The sequence below is a fragment of the Papilio polytes genome, unplaced genomic scaffold (genome assembly GCF_000836215.1).
Source record: "Papilio polytes unplaced genomic scaffold, Ppol_1.0 DF823691.1, whole genome shotgun sequence".
In the NCBI taxonomy this organism is placed as follows: Eukaryota; Metazoa; Arthropoda; class Insecta; order Lepidoptera; family Papilionidae; genus Papilio; species Papilio polytes.
The window spans coordinates 2,623,546-2,646,638 of NW_013525513.1; the positions used below are offsets into that span (position 1 = coordinate 2,623,546).

The 23,093-nt window shown below is 34.4% G+C and overlaps 2 protein-coding genes across 2 annotated transcripts; one reads left to right on the plus strand and one right to left on the minus strand.

Moving 5' to 3' along the window:
• The first annotated feature begins 41 nt into the window (after window positions 1-41).
• On the plus strand, window positions 42-13,622 carry LOC106104285 (eukaryotic translation initiation factor 2-alpha kinase-like). Its single transcript, XM_013284290.1, has 15 exons — window positions 42-324; window positions 863-980; window positions 1,406-1,556; window positions 3,366-3,540; window positions 3,966-4,125; window positions 4,855-4,995; window positions 5,761-5,944; window positions 6,596-7,049; window positions 8,066-8,206; window positions 8,805-9,005; window positions 9,453-9,765; window positions 10,267-10,479; window positions 11,595-11,808; window positions 12,269-12,462; window positions 13,281-13,622. The coding sequence occupies exons 1-15, from the start codon at window positions 185-187 to the stop codon at window positions 13,419-13,421; spliced, it is 2,940 nt and encodes a 979-aa protein (XP_013139744.1). The 5' UTR covers window positions 42-184; the 3' UTR covers window positions 13,422-13,622.
• Window positions 13,623-18,575: 4,953 nt separating this feature from the next.
• LOC106104276 (nischarin) lies at window positions 18,576-22,663 on the minus strand. The gene is made up of 4 exons (XM_013284275.1): window positions 22,083-22,663; window positions 21,343-21,589; window positions 20,538-20,656; window positions 18,576-19,603 (listed from the first exon to the last, which is right to left on the minus strand). Exons 1-4 carry the CDS (start codon window positions 22,521-22,523, stop codon window positions 19,013-19,015), a joined length of 1,398 nt encoding a protein of 465 aa, XP_013139729.1. The 5' UTR covers window positions 22,524-22,663; the 3' UTR covers window positions 18,576-19,012.
• Between the last annotated feature and the right edge of the window lie 430 nt (window positions 22,664-23,093).

Below are 23,093 nucleotides of genomic sequence, written 5' to 3' on the forward strand. Positions count from 1 at the left end.
TAGTTCTGTCATATTGACAGATTTTTGATAGATTACGCGTGGAGGTGTGTGAGTGATCATCTGTGCAAAAGTTGTTTGTATTTATTGAGTGATAAAACTTGTATTTTTCCTCAAGTTTTGTAAGACACCTAGAAACTGAAATCTAGGTATTTGAGATGTCCGAATATAATTTCGCAATAATAATATGTCGGATTGGTATTGGCGAGTGATCGCCTTGAAGGCTGCTTTTGCGCTTACATGTTTAGTTTCTTATCTTAGCGCTGATGTTACGATACAGAAGTTACCGTTTTGTAATCCTCACAACGCAAACGGTGTATCCGACGAGTAAGTTACTCTTGAAAGATGATTACTTTAAATACGTAACATTCTTACTTTTAAACATTTTGAACATGTTTGGACAGGAATCTTCGGGTTTTTTAATAAAGCGTACACTTTTGCGTTATATGTTTAGAACACGTACATTTTTAATTGATAGCGTAATCTCTTGCACTTTTTGCAGTATGTAGTCTTATTTTCAAGATTAAGCAGCAAAAACAAACATTATCCAATAAACCGCGACCTTGATATGTTAAGCTGTAACATTTTGTTAACATTCTATCAGTTTGCGATTTTTTATGCATTCTTAAACTTTTATCTATTTCTTTATATCTGCATAACTCTAATTGCATTATATTACTTTGATTTGAAATAAAACATTTGTATTCTTTCCACATATCTTTTTAGCAACTTAATGAATTACCTTCAATACAAAATTTTGTTTGTTTTTACTTTACTTTATGTAGCTTAATTCCACCTTTATATTTTAGAATTAAACACTATTTGAAAATAATGATTTAATGTAACCAAATGTTTATATTTACAGTTTAGTGATTGTCAGCACTGTTGATGGAAAGTTGACAGCTTTCTCCACAAAAAATGGTATCAAAGCTTGGGATGTAGAAACTCAGCCATTGCTGTCATCCAATCTGCATCATGTGGAGGTAAATCTTTATTTTCTTAAAATAAAATCTGAAACTCAAATATTGTTAAACTGAACACCTCTTAAGGTGGAAAAAAAACTTTCCCTCTTCATTGAGTCTTAAAATCTATGTTGAATCTTACTTCTTACTAATATTATTATTGGGAAAGTTTAGATGGATGGATGGATGGATGGATGTTTCTTAGAGTTTGTAGTCTAAATAGCTGAGCTGAATTCAGTGAAATTTGGCATAGATGTAGAGGATAGTCTGGAAGAACACACAGGCTACAAGCTTTCATTTATTTTAATTCAACTAGGACAGAGTCACAGGCGAAAGCTGGTTATTTATGTTATGTTAATTGAACAAATTGTTACTTCTCTTATTTTTATAAAAACTCTTATTATAAGTTATGTTTTCCCATTTTATGTTATTTATTATCATTTCAGTTAAGTGCTGGAGGTAAATGGGTGCGACTTGTGCCTTCCTTACGCGGCACATTATACAGTCTTAGCGGAGACACTATCGAACCTCTGCCATTTGATGCTGAGCAACTGCTGTCATCATCATTTAAGTACTCAGATGATTTGGTGATTGCCGGTAAGTTTATAGATCGGATAATGTCCATTGCTGAAACACTTACTAATGTTATAAATAGGATTTGGATGGATGGATGTTTGTTATGTATCTCCAAAACAACTTTGGATGTCCATTAAGTTGTTTGGAGATCTAGAGTGGTAGAGCCCGCTTTAACATCTTCGCACTGTATGGCCGGCTCGCCCGGTGTAATACCATGACCACACAGAAAACAGACGTGAAGTGGAAGGAATTCCGCGTTTAGTCTGATGAGTTTGGTGCCGGAGGCCTAATTTTAGTCCCTTTCCCTTTCCACACTTTTCTTAAGAGAAAAGGATTGGAAGGAAAAGTGGATTTGACGGTGGAGGAGACGCATAGGAAGGTGAAATGTCCTCTATATGTGCGTCTCCTCTTCCGTCAATTAAGGGTAGGCAATGCATCTGCAATTGCGGATGTTTATGGGCAGCGGTCGCTTTCCGTTTCGGTGGATTTAGGTGGCCGCTTGCTCGTTTGCCATCTTATATTATGAAAAAAAAGATCTAGAGATCATCAAGATAGATGAAATTTGGTACAGTTTTAGAACATAGTCTGGAAGAATACATTGGTTACTCGCTAAGTTTATTTTGATATATGCGCGGACTAAATCGCGGGCAAAGGCTAGTATAATATAATAATTTTATTTATAGTACAGTAGAACCTCTATAAGTTAAAGTCCAAACCAAATATTTTAAGTTATAGAGGTTTTAAGTTATCAAAGGTCTATGTTGTAGAGGTTTTGTGCTTTGATGGGAAGAGAACATATTATTTTTTGAATTCATAGAGGTTTTTAAGTTACTGAGGTTTGAGTTATCCAGGTTCTACTGTAGCAGTTTGACTAACACTTAAAAATGAATATTTTACTAAGTTTAAAATAACCCAAAAAAGTTATTTTAATAGTTCAAAAGCATATCCAAGTTTAGTTGAAGAAATAAGTTATGCAACAATAACTTAATAGAACCTTAATTGTACTATTTAATAATGGAAATAATGAATCTTAATTCACATTACTTAATTATATATAATTAATTGATATTTCCTGTCTTAAATAATTCTGTAATAAATGCAATTTTAATATTCAATCTAAAGTTATGAATATGCATGAAGTACATTAAAGTATTAATTTAGCCAAAATCTCATATATGACTTATTCTTTAGTATTTTATCTTATCTTCTTGATAATAGAATAAAGAAGGAAATGATTGTTTCAAAACATAATATTGTTTTGATTCTGTGTTTATTAACCATTGTGGTATATGAGGGTACCTTAATATAATATAATGTCAGTTCACTCATAATAAATTAGTCCAGTACCAACCGCCGTTTCAATAACACCCCTACATTACAGTTAAGTTAAGGATGTTTTTAAATTCCTACTGAGAATGTTATAAGTTAAAGTATTTAAATTGAGTTTTGTTATTAAATTTTCCTTGTATTTTTTTTAGTTTAGTGCATTTGTACTGGTATACTGAACAAAAGGACTGCCTGAAAACCAGTGCAGGGATTTCCTGCACCATCTGAAATGACCACCTATTACCACTCTTTTTTTTGTGTTAAGATTAGTTTATGCATACTAGCCTTTTGCCCGCGATTAAGTCCGCGTGGATTTAAAAAAATGTAAACAGCCTATGTTCTACTATGTTCTACAACGAGATCCCTTCAGCTGTTTAGGCTATAAACTCTAATAAACATCCATCCATCCAAACTGTCGCACTTTTAATATTAGTAAGATTCAGCTAGATTTATTTTTTGTACCTTTTGTACGGTATTAGACATTTATTCTATACTATGTTCAAGGTGCAAGAGAGACACTATGGGTGGGTATAGACGCGCACACAGGCACCGTGATATACGAGTGCGGGTCTGCGGGCTGCAGCAGCGAGCAGACTGCGGGCGCGGGACGAGAGGTACTAGTCCTGCGTCGACAGTCCAGCACAGTGAGAGCCCTTGAACCGCACTCCGGACAGGAAAAGTGAGTTCATGTTTTATTGGAAAATTTTTGGTTTTTTGTCAACAGTCAATATACTGATATGCTTGAGTCTTGTCGACGGAATGTTAAAATACACTTTTTATGTTAATAAAAAGTCTTTGTAAATATGTTTTTATTTGACTTTGTTGCTATACACGATGTTACGAACTCTTTGTACTTCGACTACTTTGAAGCGTAGTAAGTAGAGCCTACTTATGATATACTAGCTTTCGCCCGCGACTCCGTCCGCATGGAGTTAAAAAAACAAATGTAAGTAGCCTATATGTTCTTCCAGACTCTCCTCTACCACTTATACCAAATTTCATCGAAATTCGTTCAGCTCTTTAGGCTACAAACTCTAATAATTATCCATCCATCTAAACTTTAGCATTATTAGAATGACTAACATTAGGCTATGTGGTTATCAGATGGAACTTCAGTGTGGCGGAGCACCAGCTATCGGTGAGTCGGCGGGAGTGCCTCGGCGCGGGCGCTCCGCCCAGCCCCGTCACTGTGGGCGTCGACCTGCCCGAGGGCGTGGTCGCAGTACGACTACCCGGATCACAGAAACCTCTCTGGCAACAGAAAGTACGTGACATGGATTTTACTGTATTTTACATTATTTTTGGTAATGTAATCAGTGTTTCGTCAAATTTTACTGATTAATCAAGCAACTGAAGATATGTCTTGTAACAAATCGAACAACAAATCGTACAATCTATAAATAAATCTACTGACCAATTCAAGTACTAAATGTTCAATGAATTTGTAACAAGACAAGTGATCAGTTTATTTTTTAATATATAAAGTAATAACCATTTTAACTTGACCTTTGGAATGAAGCATTTTCAGTTAGGAAAGGGTTCAAATTAATTTGGTTTTATACGACGAAAATGTAATTAGGAAAACCTACAAACAAAAAACTTTATTAATTTCCCTTAGGGCAAAGTACTTGTGTCCAAACTGTAGGCTGTGTTAGGGTAATTAAAAAAACTAGGGTGGTGCCCTGTGTGATGGATGCCCCCGCCATCCATACCACAGAGAAACTGATCACACTGAAAAAAAAATAAAATAATATTTAATCCTTGTCAACACTACAATTATGAAAGAAAAAGTAATTAAACACAAAATAATGAGAAACGTAACTAATGAAAAAAAGAAATATTTAAAATTAGCGTTGCAATGCTGACTGGATTGGGTCCTCGCTCAGCTATAAATGCTGGATGCTCCTATTGAAGTACCAGCGCTGACCTTCCGCGAGAACCCTTGGGATCATCCACACGTCAGTAACATTGTGTTATTGTGTGTATTGTGTAGCTAGAAGCGCCTGTGGCAAGCCTGTGGCGGCTGCAGGGCGGCACGCTGCAGCACGTGGACGTGCTGTGGCAGGCCGCGCAGGCGCTGGCTGAAGCCGAGCCCGCCCCGCCCTCGCTCTACATAGGGGTCCACGACCGACAGGTTAGTCATAAAATGTATACATACAACTGTTTCGTCGTGTGTTTTTATATAATCAGCTAGGCATTAAAAAACTTCTTAACTAGTCTATGGTCAACATCTGTGTCAAATTTCATTTAGATCCGTTTAGTCTTACCAGATATATTTAATAATAAACATCCATCCATCGAAACTTTCGCTGTAATATTAGTAAGGTGTTTTTTTTATTTTGTTTTGTTTAAGATGTTTTATTTTGTTTTATTTTACCAATTTGTTTATTAAACATTTGGTCCAAACGAGCCGGATTGGAGTAAATCATTAAATAGATTAAATGGTTCTAAAATATGTAATTGTGTTTAAATATCTCGTAAAGGCTCTTTACACGGTTATTTTTACGGATTTATTAATTGTTATCTTTAGTTTACTGCTTAAATGGATCATTTTTTTTATTGTAATTCAATTTTTTTGTATTAGATTTTTGTATTCAAAAAAATTGACAATTTTTAACTAATGTTATTTAGTCATTTACTTATTAAATTTATTTAGTTGTTTAACCCGTAATTGCAATCCAATAAAATCATGATGCATTTATACACCAATCTTCTTTTCCAAACCCAATAGATTATTTTAAAAAATGTTTTTTTTTTTATTTTTCCCTTAATCTATGTTCAATTTAATACCCGTTTCAATTTAGGGCACTTAAAAAGAAAAAATCACGCATTTAAGATACTAATACAGAATGTTTCCAACAATTTACCCTTAATTTATATAGTTTCTTGTATTCGACAGTTATACATCCAAGAGAGCGTGTTGTACGCACAGAAGGTGGAGACGTCGGTGGCAGCGCGGCCGTTGCCATGGAAACTGAAGCACTCGCGGCCGCTGCTCAGCGCGGCGCAGACCGCGCTCAGTCTGCACGATACTGACCCTGACCTCTCACTGGTCGCACTCTACAGGAATCCTGGATTAACTGGTAAGCTATGCTCTGCCAGAGAGGGGGAGCTCCCCCCTAGAGAAACTACCTCTTACATTCCCTAGCAGGTACATAACTCAAAAACGACTACCCCCCCATTAGTCACCGGCCTAGTCGTACTTTTAGTTAATCTGCCCCCCCCCCCTTCCCCTAGATCAGAAGCTGGCGATGCCCAGCTTCACTAGGCATTAAAACCCTTGCCGTTATATTTGTAACATCGGTCGATATACATCGTAATAATAACCATGTAATTTAAATTTGTTAAAAGTTTCTACCAAGTTTGAATACCTATGTTAAAAAAATTAAAATGATGAAAGTTTGAAGAGGAGATTTTTTTTTTCTCTGAAAATGTTAAGATAGCAGAAATCCACATTAATATGAATTTACAAAAACTCAATGTTAACAAGATATTTCTATACAAATATATTATAAAGAGGAAATATTTGTGTACATATTGCAATAACTCAAAGTACTGGGCTGCAAAAACTCACCATTAAAAAGCAACGTTATCATCGAGCAACATTAATTTCACGCGGGCAAAGTCGCGTGCAACAACTAGTTTAATATAAAACATAATCTATTTAAAAAAAATCCCATACAAATCAATAACCTATAAAAATCTGTTCTACATATAAAGCCCCTTATCACCAGGAAACCACGGCTTCTTCCTCTACATCCAAGATACCTGCGACCAAGCAGTCCAAGTCTCCGAAACCTTCGAACCATCAGACGTGATCCCCAACAACAGTGAGAACCAATTCGATCACCATCACGTTCACGTCCACGTCTACTCCCTCTGGTTCTGGTGGAAGGAAGTCTTCCTCATCACGGTCAGCACAGCGTTACTCCTGAACCTGCTCATCTGGCCCAAACTCTTCGCACAGAAGATACCACCTCCAACTCCAGTACCAGTGAACCAAGAAGTGATAGTTGTGGAACGACATTATGAAAGACCTCAATCGACAAAGGAATATTCTGGAAGATATGAAAATGATTTCACTCCGTTACGTTGTTTGGGTCAAGGAGGTTTTGGTGTTGTTTTTGAAGCGAGGAATAATATTGATCATTGTTCGTATGCTGTTAAACGGATTACTCTACCGAAGAGGTAAGTGAAATATTGAAAAAAAATTGCAATAATTCTTCATAGAATCTGTAATTCTAACAGCCTTACAAATAAACTCGGTCTAAAGTTAATCTTAGGAGTAAACTGAGTATAAGCATACATTATAATAGTGGTAAGGGCCCGCTTTAACATCTTCGCACGAATGGGTCGGCTCGCCCCCAGCAATACCACGACCACACAGAAAGCAGGCGTAAAGTGGAAGCAATTCCGCGTGCAGTCTGATGAGTGTGGTGCCGGAGGACTAATTTTAGTCCCTTTTCCTATCCACCCTTTATTGAGAGGAAAGGATGGAAAGAAAAATTGGATTTGACGGTGGAGGAGACGCATAGGAAGTGGAAATGTCCTCTTTATGTTCTCTGTCATTAAAGGGTAGGCAACGTATCTGCAATTGCGGATGTTTATGGGCAGCGGTCGCTTTCCATTTCGGTGGATTCAGGTGGCCGCTTGCTCGTTTGCTACCTTATATTATAAAAAAAGTTACTTATTTCTAAGTTTAACTTTATATCAGGTTTATTATGGCTGTATGTGGTCAAGTTAATACTTCATACTCTAGGCTATATAAGCTTAGGGGCTGAGTAAATTGTAAATAAATGCTCTAATAAGCTACGAAAACTGGTTGCTTAAATTGTCAACCAATAGTAAAGGCCATTTTCATTTGAGTATTTTAATTTTGACACTTGCAATATATTTACTTAGTGTAAAGAATAAAATATAACAGGAACAGCTAATCATACTTCATACTAATATTATAAAAGCGAAAGTTTAGATGGATGGTTGTTTGTTAGAGTTTGTAGCATAAACGGCTGAATGGCTGGATTTCGATGAAATTTGGTACAGGTATAGAGAATAGTTTGGAAGAACACATAGGCTACTTACTTTTGATTTTATTAATTCCACGCTGACGGAGTCGCGGACCAAAGCTAGTATTTCATAAAATAAAATAAAAAATCTCAAACATTTGTAGAGTAAAATTAATAGTTATTTTTATACATTTTCAGGCAATCTAAACGCGAGCGTGTATTACGTGAAGTGCGGGCGCTCGCGAAGTTGGAACACGAGAATATAGTGCGTTACTTCAACGCCTGGCTCGAGGAGCCTCCGCCGGACTGGCAGGAGAAACGAGATGCTGTACTTATGCGGTAAGATTTAATCACATACACGTCCGCACGCGGCGGCGGCAGATCACCGACTGACAGTAGCGCCATCTATGTATGTCAAACGAAATTACTGGCGCCAGTTAGTTTTTACATTATGCCATTTGAATGTCAGTCCAGTTATTGAGTTTTGCTGTTACATAGTTTTATATATATACGATCATCGCCCGCAAAATTCGTTAGCGCAGAACATTTTCGTGTGCATCGACGTTTTAACAACTACCTTCCACTCGCTCCACCAGTTCCAGATATAGCGGTCCGGTCGCCATTTTGACAGCGCGGAATAAAAAATGTGTAGCCTATAATATGCCCGTCCATGTCAGCTACCCTCCAGTGAAAGTCCCGTTGACCTCGGCCCAGCCGTTTCGAAGATTGCTCGGAACAAACGCGGATTACGGACAAACAGAGAAACATTTTTTTAATTCGATTTTCGTTACTAGCAATTTTTTTTCTTTTGATGTTACAAACAGACACTCCAATTTTTTTATATGTATAGATTCTTTAAATATATAACATGATATATAAATTTCTACAAGACAATTATTTTGAAGATGAATATTTTACCCCAGATTTTATATTACAGTGAACTCGGCAGTATGTCAGTGTTGAGCAGCGAAGAGGCCAGCTCTGCCACCCCCGTAACCCCAACATCCCCCTCATCCCCCTCATCCCCCAACAAATCACCCCTCAAAGCGGACAGTGTCACACTTAACTTGCACAAGCCACTGGATTACTGTGTTGACGCACTGGACTACGACAAATTAAAGGAACCTAGACGACACAGGTAATAGTTTGTCTAAACTATGTTTTACCCGTAAATCCTTCCGCGAGAAATTTAATGTTAGTAAGTGGCCATGTTCTTCCAGAATATTCTATATGACAATACAAGTTTTATACAGACCTATTAAGCTGTTTTGGAGATATCTTATAACAAACATCCATCCATCTAAACTTTCGCATTTATGATATTAGTAAGACTGCCTAAATTTTCTCATACTTAGTGTTACTTTGTAATAAAAAATGTATACACAATTTATTCATACATTTTTATGCGAGGAGAAAGTTAGCTTACATTAGCCACGATTTTTTTAAAGAAGTTAGGAAATCTATATTTTTATTCATTTATATGTAAACTTTAATTACATTGTAATATACGGTATGAATTATCTACATGAGAATAGTTTATTAATTTTTTTTTTTTCATAATGTTTACATGTAAAAAAACTTTCAGATCTCTAAGCTGTAACGATTCCTTCAGCATTATATTCGACGAGGACGCGTCAAAAATATCAGAAACATCGAAAAAACATACAAACACGGAGCCTCCTAATATATTATCCAAAGATTTACAAAGTTGGGATAACTCGATGTTGTCTAAATCACATACAACCGGTTTCCGAAGTGAATCTAAGAAAGATGATTCTTTTATTGTATTTCAAGATAGCACAAAGGAAAGGCAGGACCTTTCTAATAAGATATTAGATAAAGTGAAGGAATATGACGGATATGTTAAAACGGACACCTCTAACCATAGTAAGAAAAAGGTAAGTGATTACTAAATATATTAAAAATGTCTTTTCTACATGATTGAATGAAAGTTGAGTGTAAATGAAATTAAAAAAAAAATGTACTAATTTATTAGATATTTGTTACATTACATTTCTATATAAAAATGACTATCTTTGTGTCTAAAATTGAACAAAGGTTGAGAGTACATTTAAGAAACGAAAGAATACAAGATGTTCTAATTTTTTTTTAATTCTTATCTATTTTACAAAAGAAACTTGTATTCAATGTTAGATACGGTACTTAAAGTGGCTTACCTCAGTATTTTTCTCAATATATCTACACTTAGGGTTTTCTTTAATAACCAAATAATGTCTTTGAGTGTGACATTTACCTAAACGTATCTCGATAAAATTGGGCATAGATGTATATGATAGTGTGGAAGAACACATAAGCTACTTTTGTTTTTTTTAATTCCACGCGGACGGAGTCACGGGCGAAAGCTAGTTGACTATACATTAACATCTATGTCCATTCAGAAAGGTCATACGCGGCACTGGTCACTAGACCTGTGTGTGCGGGGCGGGGGCGAGGAGGGTGGGGCAGAGGCCGGGGCAGGGGCGGAGGCCGGGGCCGGGGCCGGGGCCGGGGGCAGCAAGATGTACTTATACATCCAGATGCAGCTGTGCCGACGCGACAGCCTGCACGACTGGCTTCGACACAACAGGACCTGGGATGCCCGAAGACAGCATGTCAGTAATTATGTTTATTTTCATTACAAAGTACAGTCGAGGGAATCCGCGGTGTTGTACTTCCAAAAACTGCCTAACTTTTTGCAAATAAACTAAGTAGCAATTCAAATTAGCTCTGTTAGAATGTACATTTGTACATTCCAACAGGTGACAGGAAAACTTTTTTTTTTTATTAACAATTTTAGTAGATTTTTGTTAATTTACTAACATTTCCTTTAATCGTTCCAACTAAGCTCTAGGCTTGTGCTAGGGTATGGTTTACGGCAGTAGTCGAATGGCGGGGTTCAAACCCTCAACCTCAAGTTAGTTCGTACCACAAACCAAATAAATATTAAAATGTACTGTGCTCGGTATACAAATGGAATTGTACAATAATGTACTTGACAAGATAAACGATTATTTTACATTGTATTGGTCCCTATTTTAATTTAAAAAGCGTATTCATCTGATGCTTAAATTAATTGGTCAAGCGCTGGTTTATTAATGTTAAAAAATATATATATATATGTAACAATACTCCAGTCAGTTAAGTTTCAGTTGACGTTACAAGAGAGTGAACTATTTATAGTAATTTACCCAAAGACTGAATGTAGTGTTCGTTTCTATCATCATCATCTCCCCAGCCTTATCCTACTCCCGTAGGGTCGGCGCACCGGGTTATCGTCCTCCAAAGCACTCTAATACTAATCTAATAACAGTGGTAGTGCCCGCTTTAACATGTTAGCAGTGCAGGGCCGGCACGCCCCCAGTAATACCACGACCACACAGAAGACAGGCGTCAGATGGAACCAATTCCGTGTTTCGTCTGATGAGTGTGGTGCCGGAGGCCTATTTTAAGTCCCTCTCTCTTTACCACCCTTTTCTTATAAGGAGAGGATGGGAAGAGGAAGTGAATTTGACAGTGGAGGAGATGCATAGGAAGGGGAAATATCCGATTTATGTGCGTCTCCTCCTCCGTCGGATAAGGGTAGGCAACGCATCTGCAATTGCGGATGTCTATGGGCAGCGGTCGCTTCGCCATTTTGGCGGATTCAGGTGACCGCATGCTCGTTTGCCACCTTATGTTATAAAAAAAAAATCTCTGTTCGTTTCTATATAAAAATGTATTATCGCAGGCAAACGTACTGTTCAGTCAGATAGTATCAGCGGTAGAGTACGTTCATTTAGCGGGTCTAATCCACCGCGACCTGAAGCCCAGTAATATCTTCTTTGCGCCCGACGGCCGCGTTAAGGTGGGGGACTTCGGTCTCGTCACCGCTATGAACGACAGTTCACAGGACGGAGAAACTACGGATATCGATGTGTATGCTAGACACACGCATCGAGTAGGTAAGGATATACTTCATACTAATATAAATGCGAAAGTTTAGATGGATGGATGTTTGTTAGAGTTTGTAGCCTAAACGGCTGAACGGATTTCGATGAAAATTGACATCAATGTTGACATCAGTTTTGTTTTTTTGTTTTAATTCCACGCGGGCGAAAGCTAGCATATAATAAAGCGTCAACATATACTACTTCGTGGTCGTCCTACACTTACACGCTTTAGGTGTTTTTTGCTATTACACTTAGGGGGCAAATAAATTAGGTATAAATCCTTCATGTAGGAAAGGGACTATAAACTATAAGCTGCCAACATTAAGCAAGCAAGGTTAGTGATAAAATACAAAATTCTCGGTTATTATACCTATTTGCACTGTACAGTTGAAAACATATATGATTACGTATTTAAGATCGTACTTTATATATTTCTCAATTTGTGATTATCCAAACCCCCCTGTCAATCCAGGCACGCACCTGTACATGTCGCCGGAGCAGGTGGTGGGCAAGCCCTACAACTACAAGGTGGACATCTACTCGCTGGGGCTGGTGCTGTTCGAGCTGCTGCAGCCCTTCGGCACGGAGGCGGAGCGCGTGCACTGCCTGCTGCGCCTGCGCGCCGGACTCTACCCCGACTCCTTCCACCACACGTATCCTGCTGAGGTGAGACACCAACTATATGAATATATGGTTTTTATATTACGAGGTAGCAAACGAGCAAGCGGCCACCTGAAACCTGAACGCTGCCTATTGACATCTGCAATTGCAAATGCGTTGCCTACCCTTAATTGACGGAGGAGACGCATATAAAGAGGATATTTCCCCTTCCTATGCGTCTCCTTCACCGTCAAATCTTCCCATCCTTGCCTATTTAGAAAAGGGTGGAAAGGGAAAGAGAAAAATATTAGGCCTAGTTAGAAGTAGCCTTGTAGTTTCGTCACTAAAATGTGTCTAAAAAACAAATTCTGTGTCCATCTCTGCTAGTAAATTTAGTTTTATAACGTCCGCCCGGAATAAAAAAAAATAGTAAGTTGACTCTGTTTTCTTTCAGACTATGTTTTACATCTGTGTCAAAAGCTAGTCTGTACTATCTATACTCTATACTATTATAGAAGCGTAAACACGCATTACTTAGTTAAATGGTATTTAGCAATCTAAGTTATTGAACTTAGGGTGTAATGATAATTGTTATGCAATGTTAAATATTTTCTTCGTTTGTGTATTTGAATTTTAACATTTGCAATGGAAAATCTTACATTTGTGTAAACAATACAATAAAGATTTTATAATTTGATGCGGACGGAGCACGGGTACAGCGCGTCTGTACTAATATTATAAAGAGAAAAGATTTGTATTCCTATATGTATTCGATTAACTTAAAAACTACTGAGCCGAAATTAAAAATTCTTTTACCATAAGAAAGATAATTTATCAGTGAGTAACATAGATTGTATTTTAATAATAAATGTAAACATTTGCAGACGGAGGTATTGAAGTTGATGTTGAGTGCTGAGCCGTCGGAGCGTCCGACGGCGAGCGGCGTGCGCGCGCGGGCGCCGCTCTACCAGGCCACGGACGAGCGCTGGCACTTCGCGCTGCCCGCGCCCGCCGACCTGCGCTAGCTGTACTCTCGGGGAAGCTGGCGGTGCACCACATACAAACTTACAACGAAACGACAAACAATAATCAATAGAATTTAAATATATATACGAAAAAAAATATATTTAAGAAATATATAAACTAGATGGATTAATCCCAACCGTCCCCCTGCTCTGTCCCCACGTGAGACTAAATTTCATCCGTCCCACCTTTTAGTCCCACTATCACCAATAAGGTGAGAGATGAAACAGTTATGAAATAAAATAAGTTCCAACCGTCCTCTCGTCGCAAAATGGGTGAAACTTTTTATTGTCATCTGTCTCCATGTGGAGACAGAGCAGGGTGACGGTTGGGAATAATCCGACTATGCATAGGAAACAATTTTCAACGGAAATTCTCTCACATGTAATTGTCAGGTTTAGTGCAACTTCATATTTGTATTGAGTTATTACAAAATTATAATAAGCTCCATCTTTTGTTATAAAATAAATAAATCACATATAAGAATATGACTGTCAATAGATTATGTGAAAAATATCTCAAGTAAAGTGTCAACTATGCGTAGTCTATATGTTTTTTAAACTCTTTGCTTTTTATTATTTCATTGTTTGAGCTAATTGTAACATAATTATTTGTAAGATGAGGAAGTTTGTTTCGTTTCAAGGTATTTTCCCAAATGTTCAACACCGCAGATTTCCGCGACTGTACAAGTCGAATTCAATGGAAATGAGTTTTTCGCTGGTAATTCATTTATTGTGTACTAACTTTTCCCGTGCGGCTTCATCCGCATGAAATTATGAAAATTTTATTTCACTGTTTACATTTGTCAAATTATCAATTGCAAATGTCAAAATGACATGACACGATGGCAACCTAGCTTCCTTGATGTTGGCAGCAACTTATGGTCTCTTTCCCACATTAGGGTTTTTATCCAAAATATTTACCGCTAAGTTCAAAGTCGTTTAAATATATAGCCTAAAGCGTGACGTTAGTGAAGGGCTTTTTATTAAAAAAAATAATTATTCAAAAATATGCTGTAATTGCTGATATCTTAGGCAACAAAGAAGTGTGGGTTTACGCTTTATTATAATAGTATAGAAGTATTTGTTATGGACATTTTTAGTGTTATTAATACAAATATGTCTGTTTTAAATAATTCCTTGATTAAAGCATTAAAGTAGTTTTTAGATAGGTTTGTTATTTATATTATAATTTCATATATTTAAAGGTATATAGAAATGTGTATTACTCGCCACTTGAGTCAGCCCAAAGTACTCCATTGAGTTGTACTCAGGTAATATAAAAATACTTCTGTCTATTTTTTACATTCTAAATGTTTGGTGTATTCTGTTTTTTTATAACCTATTTATTTAAATCAATAATTTATCCAACTTTTTAATTAGGTTAATTGATAATTGTGTTAAGTTCCTTAGAAATGGAAGCGAATTTTTTCATTTTTTTATTTATTTTTAGGAATGCTTTTGTGCCTTATTAAATATTTTAAGATATAGAATCATCTCCCCTACTTTATCATATTTCCGTAGTAACGAGTTTTCGTCCTCCAAATAACATACGTCATCTGTCATCTCTCCCTACAAAGATATTTCTTTATATAAGAATAACTTTCCTATATTGATATATCTTTTGAATCATGTAAGGTATAGCGTCCATTTCCTTATTTCAAAATAATGTAGTTAACCCTTAAATGCACGATTTTTCCTTTTAAATACCATAAATTGGAACGGGTAGTGAATTGAACATAGATTAAGGAAAAACAATTATTTTTTTAAATAGTATATTGCGTATAGAAGAAAAGATTGGTGTATAAATGCAACATCATGCATTTAAGGGTTAAAAGTAGAATTCCACTGACTTAATCATTTATCAAAGAAAATGTAAGGGATAAGAAAATAAGGCAAGCTTAAATTATTATTTTTTTGTATTAATTTTTCATCTATACAGAGATAATTCATCATACATTGTCAATAATTTAATTATTAATATTACGAAGTGACAATAACTTATTTATTTAGACGATTTTATACGTTATCCCAAATAGATTTATTTTTGTCTCTGTAAAATATGTTTCTAATAGCGCTGTTTTATATTTTCTGGTATTTGAATATCAATAAAACGGCTCTATTTGAAATTATCTGAATTCTAATCTATTTCTAGATATAAAAATGTTGTCCATACACATCTACGGGCCTGTCCCACCAAATTATAATTCGTCTGATAATTTGATGTCTTTAAGCTATCTGAGCCTCTATCAGCCAATGGTGGGACAGGTCCTAAATATTACCTACTAAGATATTTAGGGTTATTTTAATTACTAAGGTATAAGATATACAATACTATGAACAGTACATAGGTGAAGTCCAGTGAAATACATATATATGTAGTTAGCGTATTTGCAAAGCTTCAAAAACTAAGTAATCTTCAAAAATATATTTACTTATCCATTTGTATGCTTCTAAATTTGAATATGTACAATCGGGGAAACTGGTGGTGTTCCACTTATAAAAATGCATTCGTTTGAAAACCACGCGCGCGAAAAACCAATAAACGCAGCTTATAAATGTCTGTGCTAAAAATATACTTTAGTGATAATCGACTCTCAAAGAAACTCTTTTTATTATTATTCCTTCGTCCACTCACTGCTATCTAATTGGTTATTTGTAAGGCGGAGTTTGTGTCGTGGCAATGAACAAGGCAATTTCTCTTAAAGTGGTACACTGCGGATTTCCGTGACTGTACATAAGCATTTTTGAAATCTAAAGTGTGTTTCTAGTTTTGTAAATGTATACATATTTATGCAGCTGACTGTAGACTTATAGTGAGGCTTTATTTGATTTTCATATATTTTGTAAACTCGTTTTTTAATTTTGATTTTCATTATTGAAGTTTGATTACTAGATCTTGAAAAAATATGCTTCTTTACTTTTTTAGTTTTTATCTTGCGGTAAATAATTATACAAATAGTATAATATCGTATAAAAATCCATATTAAATATTTGCCTTCGATATTAACTCTAGGAGAAGAAAGATTTGTATTTTTGTACGTAATGAATAAACTCAAAAACTACCAGAATAACTTTAAAAATTCTTTCTTTAGAAAGCTACATGCTCGCTGAATAGGTTATATTTATTATATTTTTTTGTATTCTTCGTGGACAAAGTCGCGAGCAAAACCTAGTATTTAATATTAGGCTGCAATAATTTGCGTATATTAATAAGACTGGGCATGGTATTAAAGAGGAATGAATGAGTTTTATAAGTTTTTTTGTATTGACAGCATTTAAAAAAAAACAATTGTTTGTGTTTCCTTTGCTTGTTATTTTTTACGCTTTTTTCTAGTGTATCTATCAGCATTTCTGATAAATTTTAAATTAAGTTTCGAAATAACCAAAATTAAATTACTCCTAATTTTTTACATTTATTACTCCTAATTTTTTTTATAATTTATGTTTTGTTATGTTTAAGCTGTCACTTGTAATTATGTAGCATACACTTAAAGTTAATGGAAGTGGATGTAATATAGATATTCATCCTAAGATTACTAATTAAATAAATACAACAAAATATTCATTTTTTTTATTTATAAATTCAACTTAACATACATCGAGTTAATTGCTAATACTTGTAAGAACATTTATCTTATTTGGGTAAACAAAAAAAAAACGATATTTTAAAAGTGTGTTTTCACGGTTAATATTATCACAAATAATGCTATTTTTGACCGACTTCCCAAAAGAAGGAGGTACTCAATTCGTCTGTATGTTTTTTTTTATGTGTGTTACGGCATAACTCTGCCGCTAGTGGACCGATTTTGATAATTCTTTTTTTATCCTAAAGGTAATGCTTGCAGATGGGTCCCATTTTTTTGGTTGATTTTTTGATATTATAACTGAACTCTAGAACATTCCATAAATTCGATTCCAGTTTTATTTTTCGGTTCACATTGCCGAAGTGTACATTGTCAATATCAACCTTCTTTTTCAAAAACACATATGTTTTTACACATGTTTTTGTACTGGCTTCGGCGGTTAATACTGTCCGGGAAAAAAACATTAAAATGGATACGTAGTTTTTTAATATTATAAACATGGTTTAACATCAAAGGGAATAAAATACTACCAAAATAAAAACATTTCGTTTTATCGTATTAGACAATAAGTTTCTCCATATATTAGCGTTCAAACAAAATACATATAAAATACACTAAGTTTGGTCATCTTTGGACAACAAACTAAGACAATATTAGTATTGTTAAAGACATCGAAATCAGTTTTTAATAGCGTTTATCACATTTTTACTCTTACAATTAGTAAAATAAGCAGTGTCCTAAATGTTAGGCCATCACAATCGATATCTGAGTAAAATTTTATTATATGAATAAAACTTAAAATATTAAGTAATAAATTAATATATTTATTAACTGGATGTGGTTAAGAGCACCGTTAATAGTTGAACAGAAAAATAAATAACCTGTCAAGATGGCGCCATAGTGTCGGAATAAGTCAGCGCGGGGCCTGTAGCAAATTCTGTGAAGCGGCCCTTGGTTTGCTTTAGATTCTCAAGTTTATGTTATTAAGTAACATTATAAATTTATTTTGATAAAACATTAGAACATTAACTTTAAAAAATCGTAAAATACCTACTTATTTTTACGCTTTAAATTGACGAAATCGAGTTATACATTTTCAAGTGGAAGTAGCATAGCCTAAGCTGTTTGCGTTTAAGGCATGCAAGATATTTTGGTTCCTATCTAAATTTTTTTTTTACTACTGTCAGCCAGGCGTTTGAGCGCGGAGCCCCTAAATTCGGGGCCGTAGTACTCTTGCTATATGGCTAAACCGGCACTGGCGCCATAACTTCCTGCTTCATATAATCGGTATTCAAAAGTACGTAAATTTTTTGTTTTTCCCGATATAAAATACAAATAAAAAAAAATACAATAGAACCATATCAATTGTTATGAATCATTGATAACGCTAAACAAATACATTGTTATAAAGAACAAAAGGTAACGTATTTACACACTTCAATACATGACGCATATACTTTATATAAAAGCACATATAGTTTTTATAAAGGCATATCCTAAAATATATACAATTTAAATACGAATTTGCACGTAAACTATTCAAAATATAACAACGATTTGCTATTTTTTTTTATTTAATTTAACAAGCACAAACGGTAAACTGCCGCAAACATAAAAACTAAAGGCATTCTTATGTTCTTTGGCGATCAGAACTTTTTTTTATTCATCTTAATACATTACAGAGATAGGTAACGCATCTGCTTTTGCAGGCAGCGGTCGCTTCGCTATTTCAGCGAATTCAGTAGACCGTTTGCTCCTTTGCCACCTTATTATATTAAAAATACATTAAAGTCCCGACTTGGAATGTTATGAAACTAAAATATAGAATAAATCACAATTTAACAAATCGTATTAAAAATTTTATACAAATTTCGAAGCTCATAAACTCACCCAAACATTTAATTTATTTAAATTTCTAAATTACAAGTTTACCATCTCCAAAAATATTTACTTTTCGCTTCGATTCACTTTAAACATTTAATTTACTATTCATTATAATAATAATTGTCAACTTTTATGAAAACTGTGTGTAGTGTTGCTATTTTCTAGGAAACTCGGTGTTTTTCCTTCCTTCACTATCCTCAAAGCTTGTAACACTCTCGCCGTATCCATTTCCTTTTCCGAAGCCTTCTCATTGTCAAGACAAATCTCTGACATCCGCGCGTTAAATTGCTCTATGACTTTGACTCTATAATCTATGGACGACGCGACCGGGTTTGCTGTCAACCATAGATATTCCAAGCAAGGTAGTTTGCAAATATTTTGGACTTCTTCTACATCGTTTATTAGATTGCAGCTGAGATCTAGACTTTCTAATGAGTATAAACGGGAGAATCCTTTTAAGGAAGCGACTTTATTCTGTGATAAATCAATTTTGACAATGTTGCCAATCTTTTCGTGCCAATTGTCGCAGATGGAGAAATTGTTCATTGCGAGGTTAAGGGCACGCAGATCGTGGAGGCAAGATATATCGCACAAGTCACTCAGTCGGTTTGAAGTAAGGCTTAATTGCTGTAATCTCGGAACCAATTTGATTGCCCAGTCAATATTCTTTATATTATTGCTTCCAAAATTGATAACAGAGAGTTTCTTCCAAGTCTAAAAAAACGAAAATACATTATTATAATAAAAAAACTTGTTATCAACCTGAAACAGTTTAAATTCATTTTTTTAGATTTGTGGTGAATTTCTTAATCAGTTTTTGTTAAAATATTTGACATGTGAATAGTATTATGAAACTAAGGATTGCTTGTTAATAATTAATAAATATTAATAATAGTAATACTATTAAAGATAATGACAGACATGTGTGACCCATTTAGATCACAAGTAACCCTGTTAATGTAGATAATGTTCTCATGTGACTCATTTGCACATTTTAATGTTTAATTTACAACAACCTTGAGTTACTTGCAAATAAACAATATATATTTAAATAATAACAATTAAAATCATACTAAATTAAATGCCAAAGTTTGGATGGATGGATGTTACCACATATCTCCAAATTGCTTAGCAGATCTAGATGAAATTTGGTGCAGAACTTATTCTACTTATTAAGTTTTTTTCTACATGGATAAAGTTGCAGTACACTAGTGTTCTATAAATGTATTATTAAAACTTCTATCTGTATTACATCCAACCTAAAGTTGTCTATAAAAAAACAATATTGCTACAAGCTACTAAAAATTCAAATACACAACAAGTGTAATCTATACTAATGTTATATATAATATATATATAAAGAAGAAAATTTTGTTTGATAGTAATGAAATAACTCAAAAACTACTGGGTCGATTTTAAAAATTCATTCACCATTAAAAAGCTACATTGTCATTAAGTAACATAGAGTATGTTTTATACTATTTTCTAATTTCACGCGGACGGAGTCGCGGGCGAAAGCTAGTATTCAATACAGAAATAACTAAATATCTTTTGAGTTATTTCTGTATTGAATTTTCAGTTGTGTAAATTAAAACTGACAACCATATTCATACAGATATCTTGTTAAAAAATCGTACATATTACTCACCACAGTGTCAGCGAGACTGGAGGGGTCTTTGTGTAGCACATCTACCAGTAGGAACTCATTGAGGGATACAACACTAGCTACCAGCACCGACAGACTCACTAGAGTATCACGAAGACTACCTGCAAATAACAAATGTTTTGATTATGTGAAAATGCCCTTAAATACTGCTAAAAGCACATTAAAAACACAATTAATTTTACAGCAATTCATTCAAGAACATATATTGAAAGTCGGTGTAAAGCATTTTCTTATAAAAATATATAATATGTGTAAAAACTCAATTTTTATTAAGACCTGCATTGTAATGTTTAATTTGGCATAATTATTTGAAGAAGGTAGTTGTTAATTATTTTTCTATTTATCTCTGGTGCTTTTAACTACTATATAATTAAACTAGCTGTTCCCGTGCGACTTCATCTGCATGAAGTTATAAAAATTTTGTTTTATTGTTTACATTTGTCAAATTATCAATGGCAAATGTCAAAATGACATGACATGACAAACTTTGGCAATCTTGCAGGCAGCAACTTATGGTCTCTTTCCCACATTAGGGTTTTATCCAAAATATTTACCCCCTGAGTGTAATGGCGTGAAAATATATAGCCTAAAGCGAGACGTAAGTGTAGGTCATTTTATTAAAAAAAGGATTATTCAAAAGTATGCTATAATTGCTGACATCTTAGGCAACAAAGAAGTATGTGTTTACATTTTATTATAATAGTATAGTGTGAAAACTTGAATAATGTGGAATATTGTAAAAAGTAAGCTAAAAATAACAATTTTAAGCTAAGTTAAATTTACTTACCCACGCTCTGTATGCATCCCATTGGTACACCAAGTATTTTCAAATCCGTCAATGTTTTAAATGGTATTAAGTCAAACTTAAGGTCATTCGGCACAAGATTACTTGTGCCAAGTATCTCGTAACTACCTTCAATACTCAATGAATTCACTTGTGAACAGAAATCCAAGATGTGACTGAAATCATACATTTGATCTTGTTTCTCTGTTGGAGGACAGGCCATTTTGAATCTCTCGCTGATAGCATGGAGCTGTAAATTATTAAATTACCTTTTTAATTCACTTTTCAGATTGGCAGTGTTTAGAATACAAGTCATCTTAATTTGGCAATTAAGAAAGATGGCACTTTTAGTTAATGTTGTAATACTATTTTTAACCAATTTAAAATTTATTAAAACAAAAATATAGATAAAACTGATGTTGCTGATAATCTAGGCTTGGTGTATAGAGAGGGCAACTAATTAAGGTCTCTATGGGGCCTCTGTCCCTCCTTTTCTCCACCTTGGTAACTTTAATGCAAAGTTTGAGGTAATCTAACAAAACTTGTTTTATTTAATGAGTCACTGTAAATGTGGACAGTATGCACACAGATGTTGTGATTCAAGTTTGACCTTCAAATTAACAATTGACAGATTGTAAATCCCAATAAGATAGTAATAGGCCAATTTAAAGTTTAAATGCTTTAAAAAATGGTGTATTACAAAATTGTAGTACATTTAAAATAAATAATTTGAAGGTACTCACCTCTAAAGGGCTAAATTTATGTGACTTTTCATTTTGAAGTAATTTGTCACCTTCCAAAAACAATTTCTTAGCCAAATCTTGTAGCAGGAAAAATATATCATAAATATGAAAATCAAGAAAATGTGCAAAAATGTAAGGCATAGTTAGCTTCAAATAATTAAATACGTTTTTGAGGTAGTCATTGAGACCTTCTCGTCTTTGCTCGATAAATTTAGGTGTTTTGTTACGTATGACTTTCTTTGGTGGTAATAGTTCTTTAGCGACTCCATGATCGGAAACTAATTTGTCGTGTAGCTCATCGAAATCGCTGTAACGATGTCGCACGGTCCAATTCACAGGCCCAACGTTTACTGTTATTAAATAATAAGTTACATTCTCCTTTGTACAAGCTTCGTCCACACTCACTGTACTATCATTTCTATATTTTATGAACGTTGACATGACGGTAATTAAACACAAGGTTTTTTTTAAATCAAATAGCTATTTTATACATTGCATGTGATGCAACAGCTTTCTTCCGTGACCAACTACGCGATTAATTTAGTAAATTCCCATCCAGGAAACAAGTTGTTGATATTACGTTAAATGTCACTGTCAAATTGTGTAACATTGACAGTTTGCGTTTAGAAATATTTTGATGTTGCTCACATAGACGTCGTAAAAGGCGATTTTATCTGTAGTTTCTTGAGTGCAATTTAAAATCAATGTTGCAAATATAACACAGGACTATAATGTAATGACTATTAGCGAAGACTTAAGTAATTCTTTAGAAGAACATCGTAACAATTCTATAAAGAATTTCCACCTTGGAAAGGTTTAGGGTTTAGGGTAAGTAAATAAAATTACCGTTTTAAAAATAACTCACATTTTTATTAAGTATATTATAAAAATTATCATAAATCCAATTAAAGTTAGATTCCAAATTGTTTGTGCAAATTAATTTTACCATAATACATTCAAGAATATAAATTGAAGAAAGTTGGTGTAAATTATTTTCTTGTATTCTACACA